This window comes from Schistocerca serialis, chromosome 3 (assembly GCF_023864345.2).
Source record: "Schistocerca serialis cubense isolate TAMUIC-IGC-003099 chromosome 3, iqSchSeri2.2, whole genome shotgun sequence".
Taxonomy (NCBI): domain Eukaryota; kingdom Metazoa; phylum Arthropoda; class Insecta; order Orthoptera; family Acrididae; genus Schistocerca; species Schistocerca serialis.
The window spans coordinates 57,112,967-57,126,081 of record NC_064640.1 but is presented as its reverse complement, the minus strand read 5'-3'; the positions used below and the strand labels follow the sequence as shown (position 1 = coordinate 57,126,081).

At 39.2% G+C, this 13,115-nt stretch overlaps 1 protein-coding gene across 2 annotated transcripts in view; it reads left to right on the top strand.

Moving 5' to 3' along the window:
- The first annotated feature begins 1,519 nt into the window (after window positions 1–1,519).
- LOC126469705 (ceramide synthase 6) overlaps window positions 1,520–13,115 on the top strand; it is a 118,573-nt gene continuing 106,977 nt past the window's right edge. Inside the window, exons 1-3 of one of the 2 annotated variants that reach the window (XM_050096888.1) lie at window positions 1,520–1,963; window positions 2,047–2,167; window positions 12,576–12,688. In XM_050096888.1, the coding sequence (XP_049952845.1) occupies window positions 1,782–1,963; window positions 2,047–2,167; window positions 12,576–12,688 (416 nt within the window). In that variant the 5' untranslated portion in view covers window positions 1,520–1,781. The remainder of the gene's footprint in view (window positions 1,964–2,046; window positions 2,168–12,575; window positions 12,689–13,115) is intronic. The other variant, XM_050096887.1, reaches the window with a different exon arrangement.

Below are 13,115 nucleotides of genomic sequence, written 5' to 3'. Positions count from 1 at the left end.
AGTTGTTTATAACCCATGGCTTTCAGGATGTAATGTGAAAAACGTATGAGTTCGGTTTCACATGATCTATGTTTTCGAAATCCATGCCGGTTGGCATGGAGTAGATCGTTGTGTTCGAGAGACCTCATTTAGTTTGACCTCATAATATGTTCTACGGTTCTACAACAAATGACTATCAGAGTCATTGGGCGGTAGTTTTGTGGATCACTTTTGCTACCATTCTTGTAGATATGTGTGCCTGTCCTTTTCTCACCTACTGGGCAGTTTTTTGTTCAAGGAATCTACAATGTATTATAGTTAACAGAGAGGCTAACTCAGCTGCGAAATAGCTATAAAATCATTTCGGGATTCCATAGGCGTTGTTCAGTTTTCAGGATTTCAGCTGTTCCTCAGTGCCACTGACACTAATATCTATTTCATCTTTTCAGTGATACGAGAATTAAATTGGGGTAATACACCTGGGTTTTCCTTTGTTAAGGAACATTTGAAAACAGAGTTAAGCGTTACTGCTTTTATTTTGCTACTCTCAACTTCAGTTCCAGTCTCGTCCACAAGTGACTGGACACTGTGGTGTCACTAACAGCCTTTACGTATGACAAGAATTTCTTTGGGTTTTGTGCAAGACCATTTGATAATATTCTGCTATGGTTGTCACTGAAGAGCTCATGTATTGCTCTCTTGACAGCCAAACGCGTTCCATTTAGCATCTCTATATCTAAAGCACTATGGTTTGGTTTACACCTATTATGCAGCAGTCTCTGTTATTTTAGAAGTTGCTTTACAGTGACTGTGTGCCAGGGAGGATCTCTCTCATTATGAACTGTCCTGTTGGGTACATATCTGTCCAGTGCATGGTTAACTATTCTTTTAAACATGAGCGATAGTTCTTCTGCATGCTTCTGTCCTCGGCTAAAAGTTTCAAGTTCCTTATTGAGGTATGGCACTATTGTTTCTCTTCCTAGTATACTGGACATATAAATCTTTCTTCTTATTTTAGTTGTTTTTTGTGTTTTGAAATTCATCTCTCCTATAACTGCCTCATGGTCACTGATACCAGTTTCGATGAGGACTTCCTCGAAGAGGTCGGGTCTGTTTGTTGCCATTAGACCTAATATATCTCCACCGTGGCTGGGGTTCTGAACCATGTGTTCGAGGTTGCATTCAGAGAAGACCATTTAGTATCGTTTCACGGCCGAAAATCATTGGTGTTTACGTGTCGTCCCGTTCTGTTCCGTTCCGTTGAAGTATGTGTGAATGGCTCCGTTTGAAATGCATTGTGGAACATTTTGGCTTTCGTTCCGTGACGTTCAGTGTGAATCGACTGTTAAACTGTTTATACTCTAACCACTTTGCAAATCCCTATGAGAACATATGAAGTTCTCCAAGAATGCAAGCTTGGCATTTTCTGTGTAGTTATGTATGCTATCCGAGAAGTTACATTGTTCCGTCTCAAGAGACAGTCATTTGTCATGCGTTTGGCGATTTGACGGGGGCTTGGTTTTTTATCTTCGCGTGAGTTCTTTGTGTTGTACTGGTAGCGGATGTGTAGTGGGGCAGTGTGGGTGTGGATAAGGTGTAGTTTGATGAGTAGTGGAGTAGATTATTTTGCGGTTGTGAGGTCTGATGGTTGAGGACTGACAGTGGTTTTCAAAGACTGTTAAAGGCTTAAAGCTCAGTGTGAGTGCTTTGCTTTGATACGTGTTATAGGCTGTTTGGAAGAATAGTTTATTTACATTACGCCTGTACGTCACGTGCCTGACTGACTTTAAACAACTAGCAACATGTTAGGTTCTTCGACATTGCAGTACCTCTCTGATATATTTTGGAGTGCATCATTCTGGCTCCCTCCAAATGTGAAGTGGAGTGACATAGACCCCCAGAAAGGATATGCAAACCCTAAGGATTTGCTTCTTCCTATTCCACTTGCCGCAGTCTTTCTCTGCGTCAGATATATCTGCGAAAGGTAAGCAAATGTCGTGTTCAGCTTCATAGATTACTTCTCCTTCGGTGTGGATACTGTTGTTCTCTATTTTCAAAATATTACAGGTACTGGTTCGCTCCTGTTGGCATAACACTAGGAATAAAAAATACGAAGCGGACGAAAGCTGTGCCAAATGCAAAGCTTGAGGCTGCTTACGCAGGAAAGAAAAAACTGAAGCACCGGGAGGTATGTTTAAGAACTAATAAAGCTTGTCTCAACCAAGAACGTTTAAAGACTTGTATCGTAATCGGAGTTAAATTAGAAGCCGGTCACTTAAATGACAACAGAGGACGGTTGCTATATGTTTATTTTATACCTTCGTAACTATTGCCATCTGAAGAAGAGAAATTTGTTAACATCGAGTATAGATTTAGGTGTCGGGAAGTCGTTTCTGAAGGTAATTGTATGGAGTGTAGCCATGTACGGAAGTGAAACGTGGACGATAAATTGTTTAGACAAGAAGAGAATAGAAGCTTTCGAAATGTGGTGCTACAGAAGAATGCTGAAGATTAGATGGGTAGATCACATAACTAATGGGGAGGTATTGAATTAGAATTGGAGAGAAGAGAAATTTGTGTCACAACTTGACTAGAATAAGGAATCGGTTGGTAGGGCATATTCTGAGTCATCAAGGGATCACCAATTTAATATTGGAGGGCAGCGTGGAGGGTAAAAATCGTAGAGGGAGACCAAGAGATGAATACACTAAACAGATTCAGAAGGATGTAGGTTGCAGTAGGTACTGGGAGATGAAGAAGCTTGCACAGGATAGGGTAGCATGGAGAGCTGCATCAAACCAGTCTCTGGACTGAAGACCACCACAACAACTACTACTATTGCCATAAGGTGTTAATATGCTTGCACCAGTGCGCATTAAATTTGCTGTGAAAGTTGTGTTTTCCAATACGTGGGTAGTGTTGTTGTAAACATGGGGGTAAAGACTATACATACATACATACATACATGCTTGTTCCATAGATCATGAATACGATATTTCGTAATGATGTGGATTGTGTCACTTTGACATAAGTTTTCTTTCTGTCAGATTTAACCTGGAATAGTGAAAATCATCCTTTTTTTCTAGTGTTGTAGCTATGTGCATCACTGTAAGGTCCTTAGCTGACAGCAGTGTATGATATGCAAGTAAAAGTGTGTACTTAGTGACTTGCAGATAACTGTTACTAGAGAGTAATAAACCATCATTGGTTAATAGTCTTCAGTGCTGAAAATACCTGTTACCAGTATCGAGAGGACGTGAGACTCCCAGGATTGTTGGCTTGTACCATAATTGAATTGGTTCCGTGAAATGAACTGCTTCTCAAGTTTGTATAAAAAAAAGAACCCTGTCCAACATGTGAGCAATAGAAAACAGGTTTCTGAAATGCTGTTGTAACAAGATAACTGCCTAATAAATTTGTGAAGTTTTATGTTTGAGGATGTGTTAGTGAAAGATTGTGATGTATCGGTGTCTGAAAATGTTTCTCTAAAAGTGAATTACCACGAGGAGGACAAATAATTCAGCTACTCAGAATGTAACAGTAGTTTTGTGAGAGTTGGAGGGCAATCCCTTTTGGCTGTCAGTTTGGTTTGTCAGCTGTAGTTTTATATTTATTTTCTTGTACCATGATTAAATAGCAGAAATTGGTTACTGCTTTTCATAGAAAGTTGTGGAAATTTTTTTGTCTATTCAAAGTATCCACTTGGATAAAGTTTTCATGGCATGATCAAAGCGGTATTAATCTGATTATACAGTTCTAGTACCCCCTATTTGTTTCTTTTACACATGCAACTTCTGAGTTATTTATAAAATATTAATATTCTAATTATTTTGTTCCAATATAATTTTGAAAAGAGGTTTCTTCCACCTTTATGGCTAGTAATTTAAGAAATACCATAAAATATGCTAATTATTCTTATTAAGAAATAGACGCTGATTTGCATATTGCTAGTTCAGATGCTAAAGTAAGCTATTGAGAAAAAGGCAAGGAACTGACTTTTGGCTTGATTTAAATTGAACAGCATTAATGCAAAAGGTCTTGTCATTCACATGTTGCAGCTTTGAAATGTTAACATATCAGGGAAGATATAATTCTTAACTAGAACGATGTTAAACAAGTGACTTAGAGGACAGAATAAGTCCAAGTTTCAAGGCATAGTTCTCAGTGGTGAACATACATATGAAAAGTGATAACTGTCTGGCATGCTACTGTCATTATCTTTGAAACTAGCAACCTGATACCAAACTAGAGATGTGACTCATAACTTGGGTATTTCTCAATCCCGGGAGTCATCTCTATTTGAGGCTATTGTTCACTTAGATAAAGCCACGTGATTCACTAGTATATGACACTTGATGACTCATTGATTAGATTTAAGTTGGGCAGTTGGAGTATGAAACAATATAGGTAAATGTAGTGTGCCAGATTGTCATGTTTCACACATGTTGCTCCTTGACTATTCAAAACTGAGTCCAGTGGATTTGTAGACCAGCCAAGTCATCCAATGAGGATGGTTAAAATTTTTCACAGTGTGTTGGAATAGAACAGTGCAGTGACACAATACATTCCATAAAGTTTATGTACGTAATACACACTGAAATTTATGTATTATGTGGGTACGGATATTCTGAACTTACTTTGCAGTTTGTTTCCAGAAAGAAGAGTGGATTAAATAGGGCGTGAATGTAGACATCGGTCTGCACTACAGTTCAGTCTATTGCCAAAACAAAGATTTTTTGTGGAGGGGCGAGGAGATGGCACTATCACTATGAATTGACTGCAGCAAATCATATAAACGTAAACTGTAGAGGCAGATTGTTGCCAAAGACATTTTGCTTCTTGCCAAAGACATTTTTGATATGGCAGCATACATCATTTATAGGAAACTTCCTCTGTAATGACAATTATAGATAAACTAAACTTATAGACGGAAACCGGAGAAGATATGGATATGTAATAATTCTTACAAGGAAGCCATTACCATGAACCTAATGTATAACTAGAAAACTTCGTATCAAAGAAAACATGAAAAAAAGATGCAGCAGCTTAATAGCCACTGTCAGGATAAGAGCATTAAGAGTCATATAGATCCTCACAGAATTTACATTAATACACATCAAAGTTTGTATCGAGATGTATGAAACTGGTATAAACCAGATTTATGTGTAAAAGTATTTTCAGTTATGTAAAGAGAGAGAGTGTGTGTGTGTGTGTGTGTGTGTGTGTGTGTGTGTGTGTGTGTGTGTGTGTGTGTGTTGGGGGGGGGGGGGGCGGGGGCGCGCGCACACACACACACACACACACACACACACACACACACACACACACACACACACACACACAAATTGATTTCAGACCACTGGGAACATAAAATGTGGGAAAATAAGTCTTCTTTCACACACCATTTCCTACTGTCCTACTGCAGAGTGTATATTTGAGTAAAATACAGACTGAACTTTGAAGCACAGCAGAAATTCTTCAACTGTTGCTCACTGTTTACAGAGGGTTGGAGAAACAACCGCTCACTGGCAGCTGATTGACATTTAATGCATAAATTCATGAAACATTGCAGATACATTACTAGCTAATAGCCATTTCTCTATGTATACTTTTACAATAAAATGTGTAGCTCAAGGCTAGTAATCTCATTGCTTTCTGTGCATTATAAAAGCACATTGGGCTAAAATTCACCCACAGCACACATCATGCTAGTACCCTGTAACACTACCTCTAGCCTTGATAATGGCCTGATTTCGACGAGGACATGGGTGTACCAAATCCTTCAGGTATGCCATATCCAGCTTAAGTTATTCATTCTACATCTACATACATACTCTGCAAGCATGGCAAGGGGTACCCTTTAACACAACTAGTCATTTCCTTTCCTGTTCCACTTGCAGGTAAAGTGATGGAGAAACAACTGTCTATATGCCTCTGTATGAACCTTAATATGTCGTATTTCATTTTTGTGTTTTCTATGCATAATGTATGTTGGCAGCAGTAGGATCGTTCTGCAGTCAGCTTCAAATGCTGTCTCTCTAAACTTTCTCAGCAGTGTTATTTGAAATGAATGTCATTACCTCCAGGGATTCCCACTTGAGCTCCTGAAGCATATCTGTAACACTTGCATGCCGATCGAACGTACCAGTGACAAATCTAGCAGCTTGCCTCAGAATTGCTTCTATGTCTTCTTTCAGTCTGGCCTGGTGTGGATCCCAAACACTGGGGCAGTACTCAAGAATAGGTCACTTTTGTGTCCTATATGTGGACTCCTTTACAGAAGAACTACACTTTCATGAAATTCTCCAAGTGAACCGAAGTCAACCATTTGTCTTCCCTACCACAATCCTCACAGGCTCATGCCATTTTATATCTTTTTTTGCTATGTTATGCCCAGATATTTAACAGTGTGACTGTGCTAAGCAGGACACTACTAAAGCTGTATCCGAACATTAAGGGTTTGTTTTCCCTACATTAAAAGCCAGCTCCCATTAATCACACCAAATAAAAATTTTGTCTGTGTGGTCTTGTGTCAACCTGCAGTCACTTAGCTTCAACACCTTCCTGTAGGCCACAGCATCATCAGCAAACGACCGCAGATTGCTGCCCAGTCTGTCTGCCAGATCGTTTATGTGTAAAGAAAATAGCAATACTCTTATCACACTGCGCTGGGGCACTCCAGATGTTACACCCATCTCCGATGAACACTTGCTGTCAAGGAAAATATACTGGGTTCTACTACTTAAGAAGTCTTCAAACCAGTCACATGTCTGGGAGCCTATTCCGTATACACGTACCTCTGTTAAGTCATTGATGCTTAGTTCCCACAGACTTAACACATTGATGGGATGTTGATTGCTACTTTTTACTCACTGTTCGAAATAGTTCGACATGGGATTAAGATTGGGTCATTTATTGGACTAGTTGAGGTGCATATGGTGCCTAAGTGTTCGCTGCCAGGCCAGAAATGCCTTCATAGCCCTGTGAACAAAGCTGTTGTCAGCTTGGAAGATGGAAGTTTCCACGACCACTGTTCCTTTGCTGTATTTCATAGCTGCGAGTGCTATACTTCTATATAGACGTTTTGGGCAGCCCATGTTGATACACCAACAGATTGGGCAACTTCATCCTTGATATGGTTGTTGGCATGTCCAAGCATGGGAGCTCCTTTTAGCCAATCTGTAAAATTACACAGTTGTGGCCTCTTACTGTACTGGTTCCATACAACAGACTGACATACCAAACTACTTTACTGTCATGAGTTACACCAGTGGTGAAGAGTCGTATGACTTGGTCCCAGTTTACACCATCTATATTTCTCCAAAGTGACCAGTTTTCTCAAGGGGTTAACTAACATTTTGTCCTTTTGAACTTACTTTGGTAATGCCATGATCATTCTGTGTGTAACACATTTGTTTCATCTGTCTGCAAGACTTTGGGTACCATTGGGGGGGGGGGGGGGGGGGGTGTAAAAAAATTTTTTTGGCTTGGCTTGTAATCATCTGTATACTGCCTCCGTGACCTACTACTCACCAGCAATCTCCTACCCTTGTAGTAAATGTTCTTTTAAACATCTAAACAAATAGAAAAACTGATTAACCCAAGCAGTGGATGTTAGCACACCTAAGATTTCAGATTGTGTAGAGGGGGGGGGGGGGGGCAGGGGCCAAATATGCTCTTTGTGGACACCGGTTGAGTGCCCACACTACGTGCCCATGGGCACTGTCAGACAAGAGTTCTCACTCAGTCTCTGTGCGAATATCTTTCATTCGTTACCAGTATGCGTGTGGCAAGATGGGCATTTTAATTTTGTGTGGTTAGGGTTGCCGGTATCGAAGTGTCTTTGGCATTCGTCGTAGGATAAAATTATTGCGAGGAAAATGGCTGAGGACGACTTAAGATTGTACAAACAAAAATCGGTCATGCATCAACGCAACGGTGGGAAGAAGATTATTTTTTTTTTTAGCTGGAACATAAACCGGCCCTCGGTATCTGTTTTGTAATGCTATTTTATTCATATGGAAGAAATACAATGTGAAGACACATTTTAAACTCCTTCATGAGAAATTCGTAATCACTTTGAATACTGGGGAAAGGAAGGCCAAATTTCTCAAGTTAAAACAGGACAGGAAAGAGAGAATAAAGTAAGTTCATGTATATGTATGTCACTTCTTCAAAATGTTACTGTTATTTATAAAGTGTTAAGTTAGTTTTTACCTCTTCGTTGTAACATATTTACGGGAAGAGAATCATGTAATCGACAATGATGACTGATTGTCAGCTGTCACATAGCTCTTAAAGTAACCAAAACAGCGCATCCCTTCAGCGATGGAGAATTTGTTAAAAAAATATCACTCAGTGAATAACAGAAAACCAACACGACCTTTTTTTACAGCCTAATAACTAACATGCAAAGCCTTATATAACAAGTGGCCACATAAAGGTATGCACACTAGCATAAATTTGTTTGCTATTCTTCAGGACAGAATTGTTATAAGCTAACTATTTTTAATTTTTCATTCAATTTCACTTTTGTGTAAAACAAGTTCGGTCTGTAAGGCTTCACTTCGCAAATACTACACGCATGTTATATTGTGTGGTAAGTGCTCATTGCATCGTAACACTGTAATAAATATGACCATGCAAAGAATTCTAATGTGACTACAAACCCCAACGTCAGCTGTTAATCATGTATTATCGGCAATCCTCAGTCCTGTTTGCAAATGTGAGAATGCAAGATGCACGCGAATCTTCCCCGCGCAGCGATACACATGCCCACAGTGCCCGCAGGCACCTCACACGCGCAACCCTGATATATACTAAGGCAACAAAAGTCATGTGATATCACCTAATATCGTGTTGCACAACCTTTCACGTGGGGTAGTGCAGCAACCCGACGTGGCATGGACTTGACATGTAGCTGGAAGTCCCCTGCAGAAATATTGAGCCATGATGCCTCTATAGCTGTCCAGAACTATGAAAATGTTGCTAGTGCCAGATTTTGTGCACAAAATGACCTCTTGATTATGCCCCATAAATGTTAAATAGGATTCTTTTCAGATGATCTGGTTGGCCAAATCATTCTATCTTATTGTCCAGAATGTTCATCAAACCAATTGCGAACAATTGTGACCCAGTGAAGTTGCTCATTGTCATCCATAAAAATTCCATCCACAAATGGCTGCAAATGGTCTGCAAGTAGCTGAACATAGGCATTTCCAGTCAATGACCAGATTGGTTGGGCTGACTACCCAGTCAATACCATATAAACATAGCCCACATCATTAAGGAGCCAATACCAGCTTGCACAGTGCCTTGTTGACAACCTAGGTCCATGGTGTTATGGGGTCTGCACCACACTCAAACCCTATTGTCAGTTGTTACCACCTGAAATCTGGACTCATCTGACCAGGCCTTGATTTTCCAATCACCTAGGGTCCAACCAATATGCTCACTATCCCAGGAGTTGCTGTTAGCAAAGACACTCATGTCAGTCATCTGCTGCCATAACCCATTAATGCCAGATTTCACCACATTCTCCTAACGGATACATTCGTCATACGTCACACATTGGTTTCTGCAGTTATTTTATGCAGTGTTGGTTGTCTGCTAGCAAACACCACTACTTTCGGTCATTAAGTGAAGGCCATCAGCCACTACATTGTCTGTAGTGAGAAGTAATGTCTGAAATTTGATATCCTCAGCACACTCTCGACCATGGAGCTTGAAATGTTTTGAATGCTCTAACGATTTCCGAAATGGACTGTCACACATTCCTCATTAAAAGTCTGTTAATTTCTGTCATGCGTTTTAAAACTTTTCACATGAATCATCTGAGTACAGATGACAGCTCCGCCAATGCACTTCCCTTTTATACCTTGTGTACTATCGCCATTTGTATATGTGCATTTCACAATCCCATGACTTTTGTCACCTCAGTGTAGTATCCTCAGTATGTGTTCTCAGTGCTTTGTGACAGTATTTCTTGTTTCAGCTGCCTTGCCAAACTATCATAACTAGCAGTAGTCACAGTTTATCCCTTCTTATGGAAGTGCATCAATATATGGCCTTTGAAATCCAAAAATAGTAAAGATGAATTTCTCACTGGATGTTTTTATGGCTTGAATTTCTTCTTGATTGGAGATGACAGGTGATTACTCATTTGATTGTCTTACTATTGGGTCATAATGTTGTAGTCAGGGTTCTTGCCTCATAAAGAAAGAAGAAAGAGGGGGGAAAACTCTCTCTCTCTCTCTCTCTCTCTCTCTCTCTCTCTCTCTCTCTCTCTCTTTACCCCTAGACTGGCTTCATCAAATTGCTACATATGCAACAGCAGAAACAATCCTGTGTATAAACCTACAGTAGAAACGTCGAAACAGAAGTTCGGTGGAATGAAAAATCAGCAAGTGAATAGTGTGCCTCAAATGCTCGTGTAATCAAATCTTATTAAATGTGGTTAGTATTCGCTTGGAACATGTGTTGCAGACATTCCAAGGACCTTGGATCATTTGCTCTATTTTGGTATACGCTGTATAAATGAGACAAGTTGGTAGCTTTAGAAAAAAAAGTATTATCGGCCGTTACGCATGACTAATTGTAAAGATCGAAGATGGCTAGGCCTTATAAACAGATGCTGCTCTTTCACACTGAACAACAACTTTCTCCTGATACCATGCAATCTCCTGATTCCCAATTGTTCAGAATCATGAGGCTGTCCTGTCATGACAGAGCTGCATAATATTTTTAATTGCAGTAAATGTGATATAATGTGCAATGATAGTGTTTGTGGAAATAATAAGGTGGTGTCCTTGACATGAAGAGTACAATGAAAGAAAGAAATAATGAACTATACAACATATCAGCTTTTACTTGAAAGTTCAACCTACTTGTGTTCTAAGAGTGCATTAAAGCATGGTTTTTCCTCCTCCATGCTGTGGCCCTGTATATTAGACCCTCTTCGTATATTTCTTATGGAACTGAGAGCTATGTAATGCTGGAACTTGGGGAAGGGTCAAGCAATGTATAAAATGTGTCAGATGTTTGCCATAGAATGGAAATATCATGGTCCTCTCCAAAAGCATGTGTTGCTGTACAGGCGAGTGGTGCATTTGGAGCAGGCCATGAACGTTCTGTTTGAAGTAGTAATTTGAAGATGATACGGAAAAAGTGTTGAAAGGATGCTGTCTGAATATGTAGATTCCTACTTTGTTGTTAATTTAACCAGTGTTCTATGCTTGTTGTGTGAAAGTTTCAATACCTCAAATTTTAACTGAACTTTTATGTTACAAGAAGAGTACATTTGTCCAGTTACCATTGTCTGAAGTTATACTTGACTTTGAGATAAATGTAATTGGCTTAAAATTTTAGGATACCTGATCTTCTTCCTAGACCACTAAGAAGATTTTTGATTATATGTACTGAAGTGTAACAGCAAGTTTATCATTGGACTGGTGGAAGACCATGCTGTTATTGATGAACAAGAAAGTGATTGATAGCAGCTAGTCACTAGTTACTGCAAAGCCTTTTGTGTCTCTGACAATTGGGGAGCACTACCTTTTGGTTGTAAATTGACTCTAACTTTCCACTAAAAATGATGTATTAGATATGTGTGAATTGTTTTTCTGAAGTGGAAGACCTGAAATACTTGATACAAAGTTAATTCTGCCCTACAGTTCAGTTAAAATTACCTAGTGAGTGATGTTTCAGTTGAGTTGAGTTGAGTTGAGTGGCAAGGGTGAACCGCCAGCTAATTGTACTTCCTTCTGGAGTGCTGTAAGCTTGCTGCGTTCCCTGTTTTGTAGATATGGGCAGGACATTGTTTAATGTGGGTGGCTGCATGCTGGCAACATTGCCTGCCCCCCCCCCCCCCCCACCCTCTATCACCATTGCAATCTATCAATCACAAAGTAATTGTAAGTGAAATATAATGTAAAACCTGAGGGGAGCCATATACATAAGAATTTTGATGCTCTTATGCTGAAGACAATAGAATGTTGATCTCTCCCCTATAACTCAACAATTTATATTGGAGACAGGCTCGTTTTTTCAACTAGAGCATGCATTTTTGCCAGTTTTGAAAAAGGTAGTGACTGGTAATTTTAATAATGGAACAGTTTTTTCCCCACAGTAAATCTCTTAGGCAATTCCCAAATGTTACAATTATTAGCATTCTTTATGGTGATGTACTTCACATTGCAGATGGTTATAGTATAAGGAATAGTGACTGATCTAGTTTGATGGTGTTAATAGTTTTTTGGGGTATTCCTCTAAAAGCATCCTTGGAGGTGATTTAAAACTTTTATAGATATAGCTTGCATTGTAACTACTGTGTATTGTGAAATTTTCGCTCTCTTGACAGTGTGGAATTGATAGTGTATGTGAAAAATGTAAATATTGTGTAAAATACATCAGCGTGAGATGTTTTGGAATAATATCATTGTTTTACACAAGTCTGTTTGAAACTGCTTTCCTATACAGCAATTTTTTGATGTTGAAAACATCATAATACACTCATGTTACAAATAAGTAGTAATACGTTATGACATATAGACATTTATGTACCTTAGTATATACAAATGTCATTTTTCTTGTTGCAGTTGGTAGCCTTGGCAAAGCAGTTAGATTGGTCAGAAAGACAAGTTGAGAGATGGTGGCGTCACAGGCATGCACAGGATAAGCCTTCCACGCTAGTCAAGTTTTGTGAATCAAGGTGAGTAGATATTGATGTAGTGCCCTTTTAATTTGGTATGGTTATGATCTCATCACTCATTTCTGTTTGATGTCAGGCTTGAATTTAGGTTGAAAGAAGTTACATAATTAAGGACTCCCTGTTAAGTTATAGGCAAAAGAAAATGTCAGAAACTAGTATTGTTTGCATAGCATCAGCCTTTCAGTGGAATAATAAATTGTAACCTCTGATAGTTTGGAACTTCACACTTGTGTTTTATGATGAAATATATACATTTATTAATTTTCTTCTGCGGTTGGCTAAAATATTGTCGTATTTCCTGGAAGTCTATGGGTAGTTTCACTTGGCCCAGATTATTTGTTCATGCCACAGGAAGAGTCAGAACAATGTAGTTACTGCAATAATTTTGCAACAGCAGTGCAACATAAAATATGATTTCCTGGTTTGC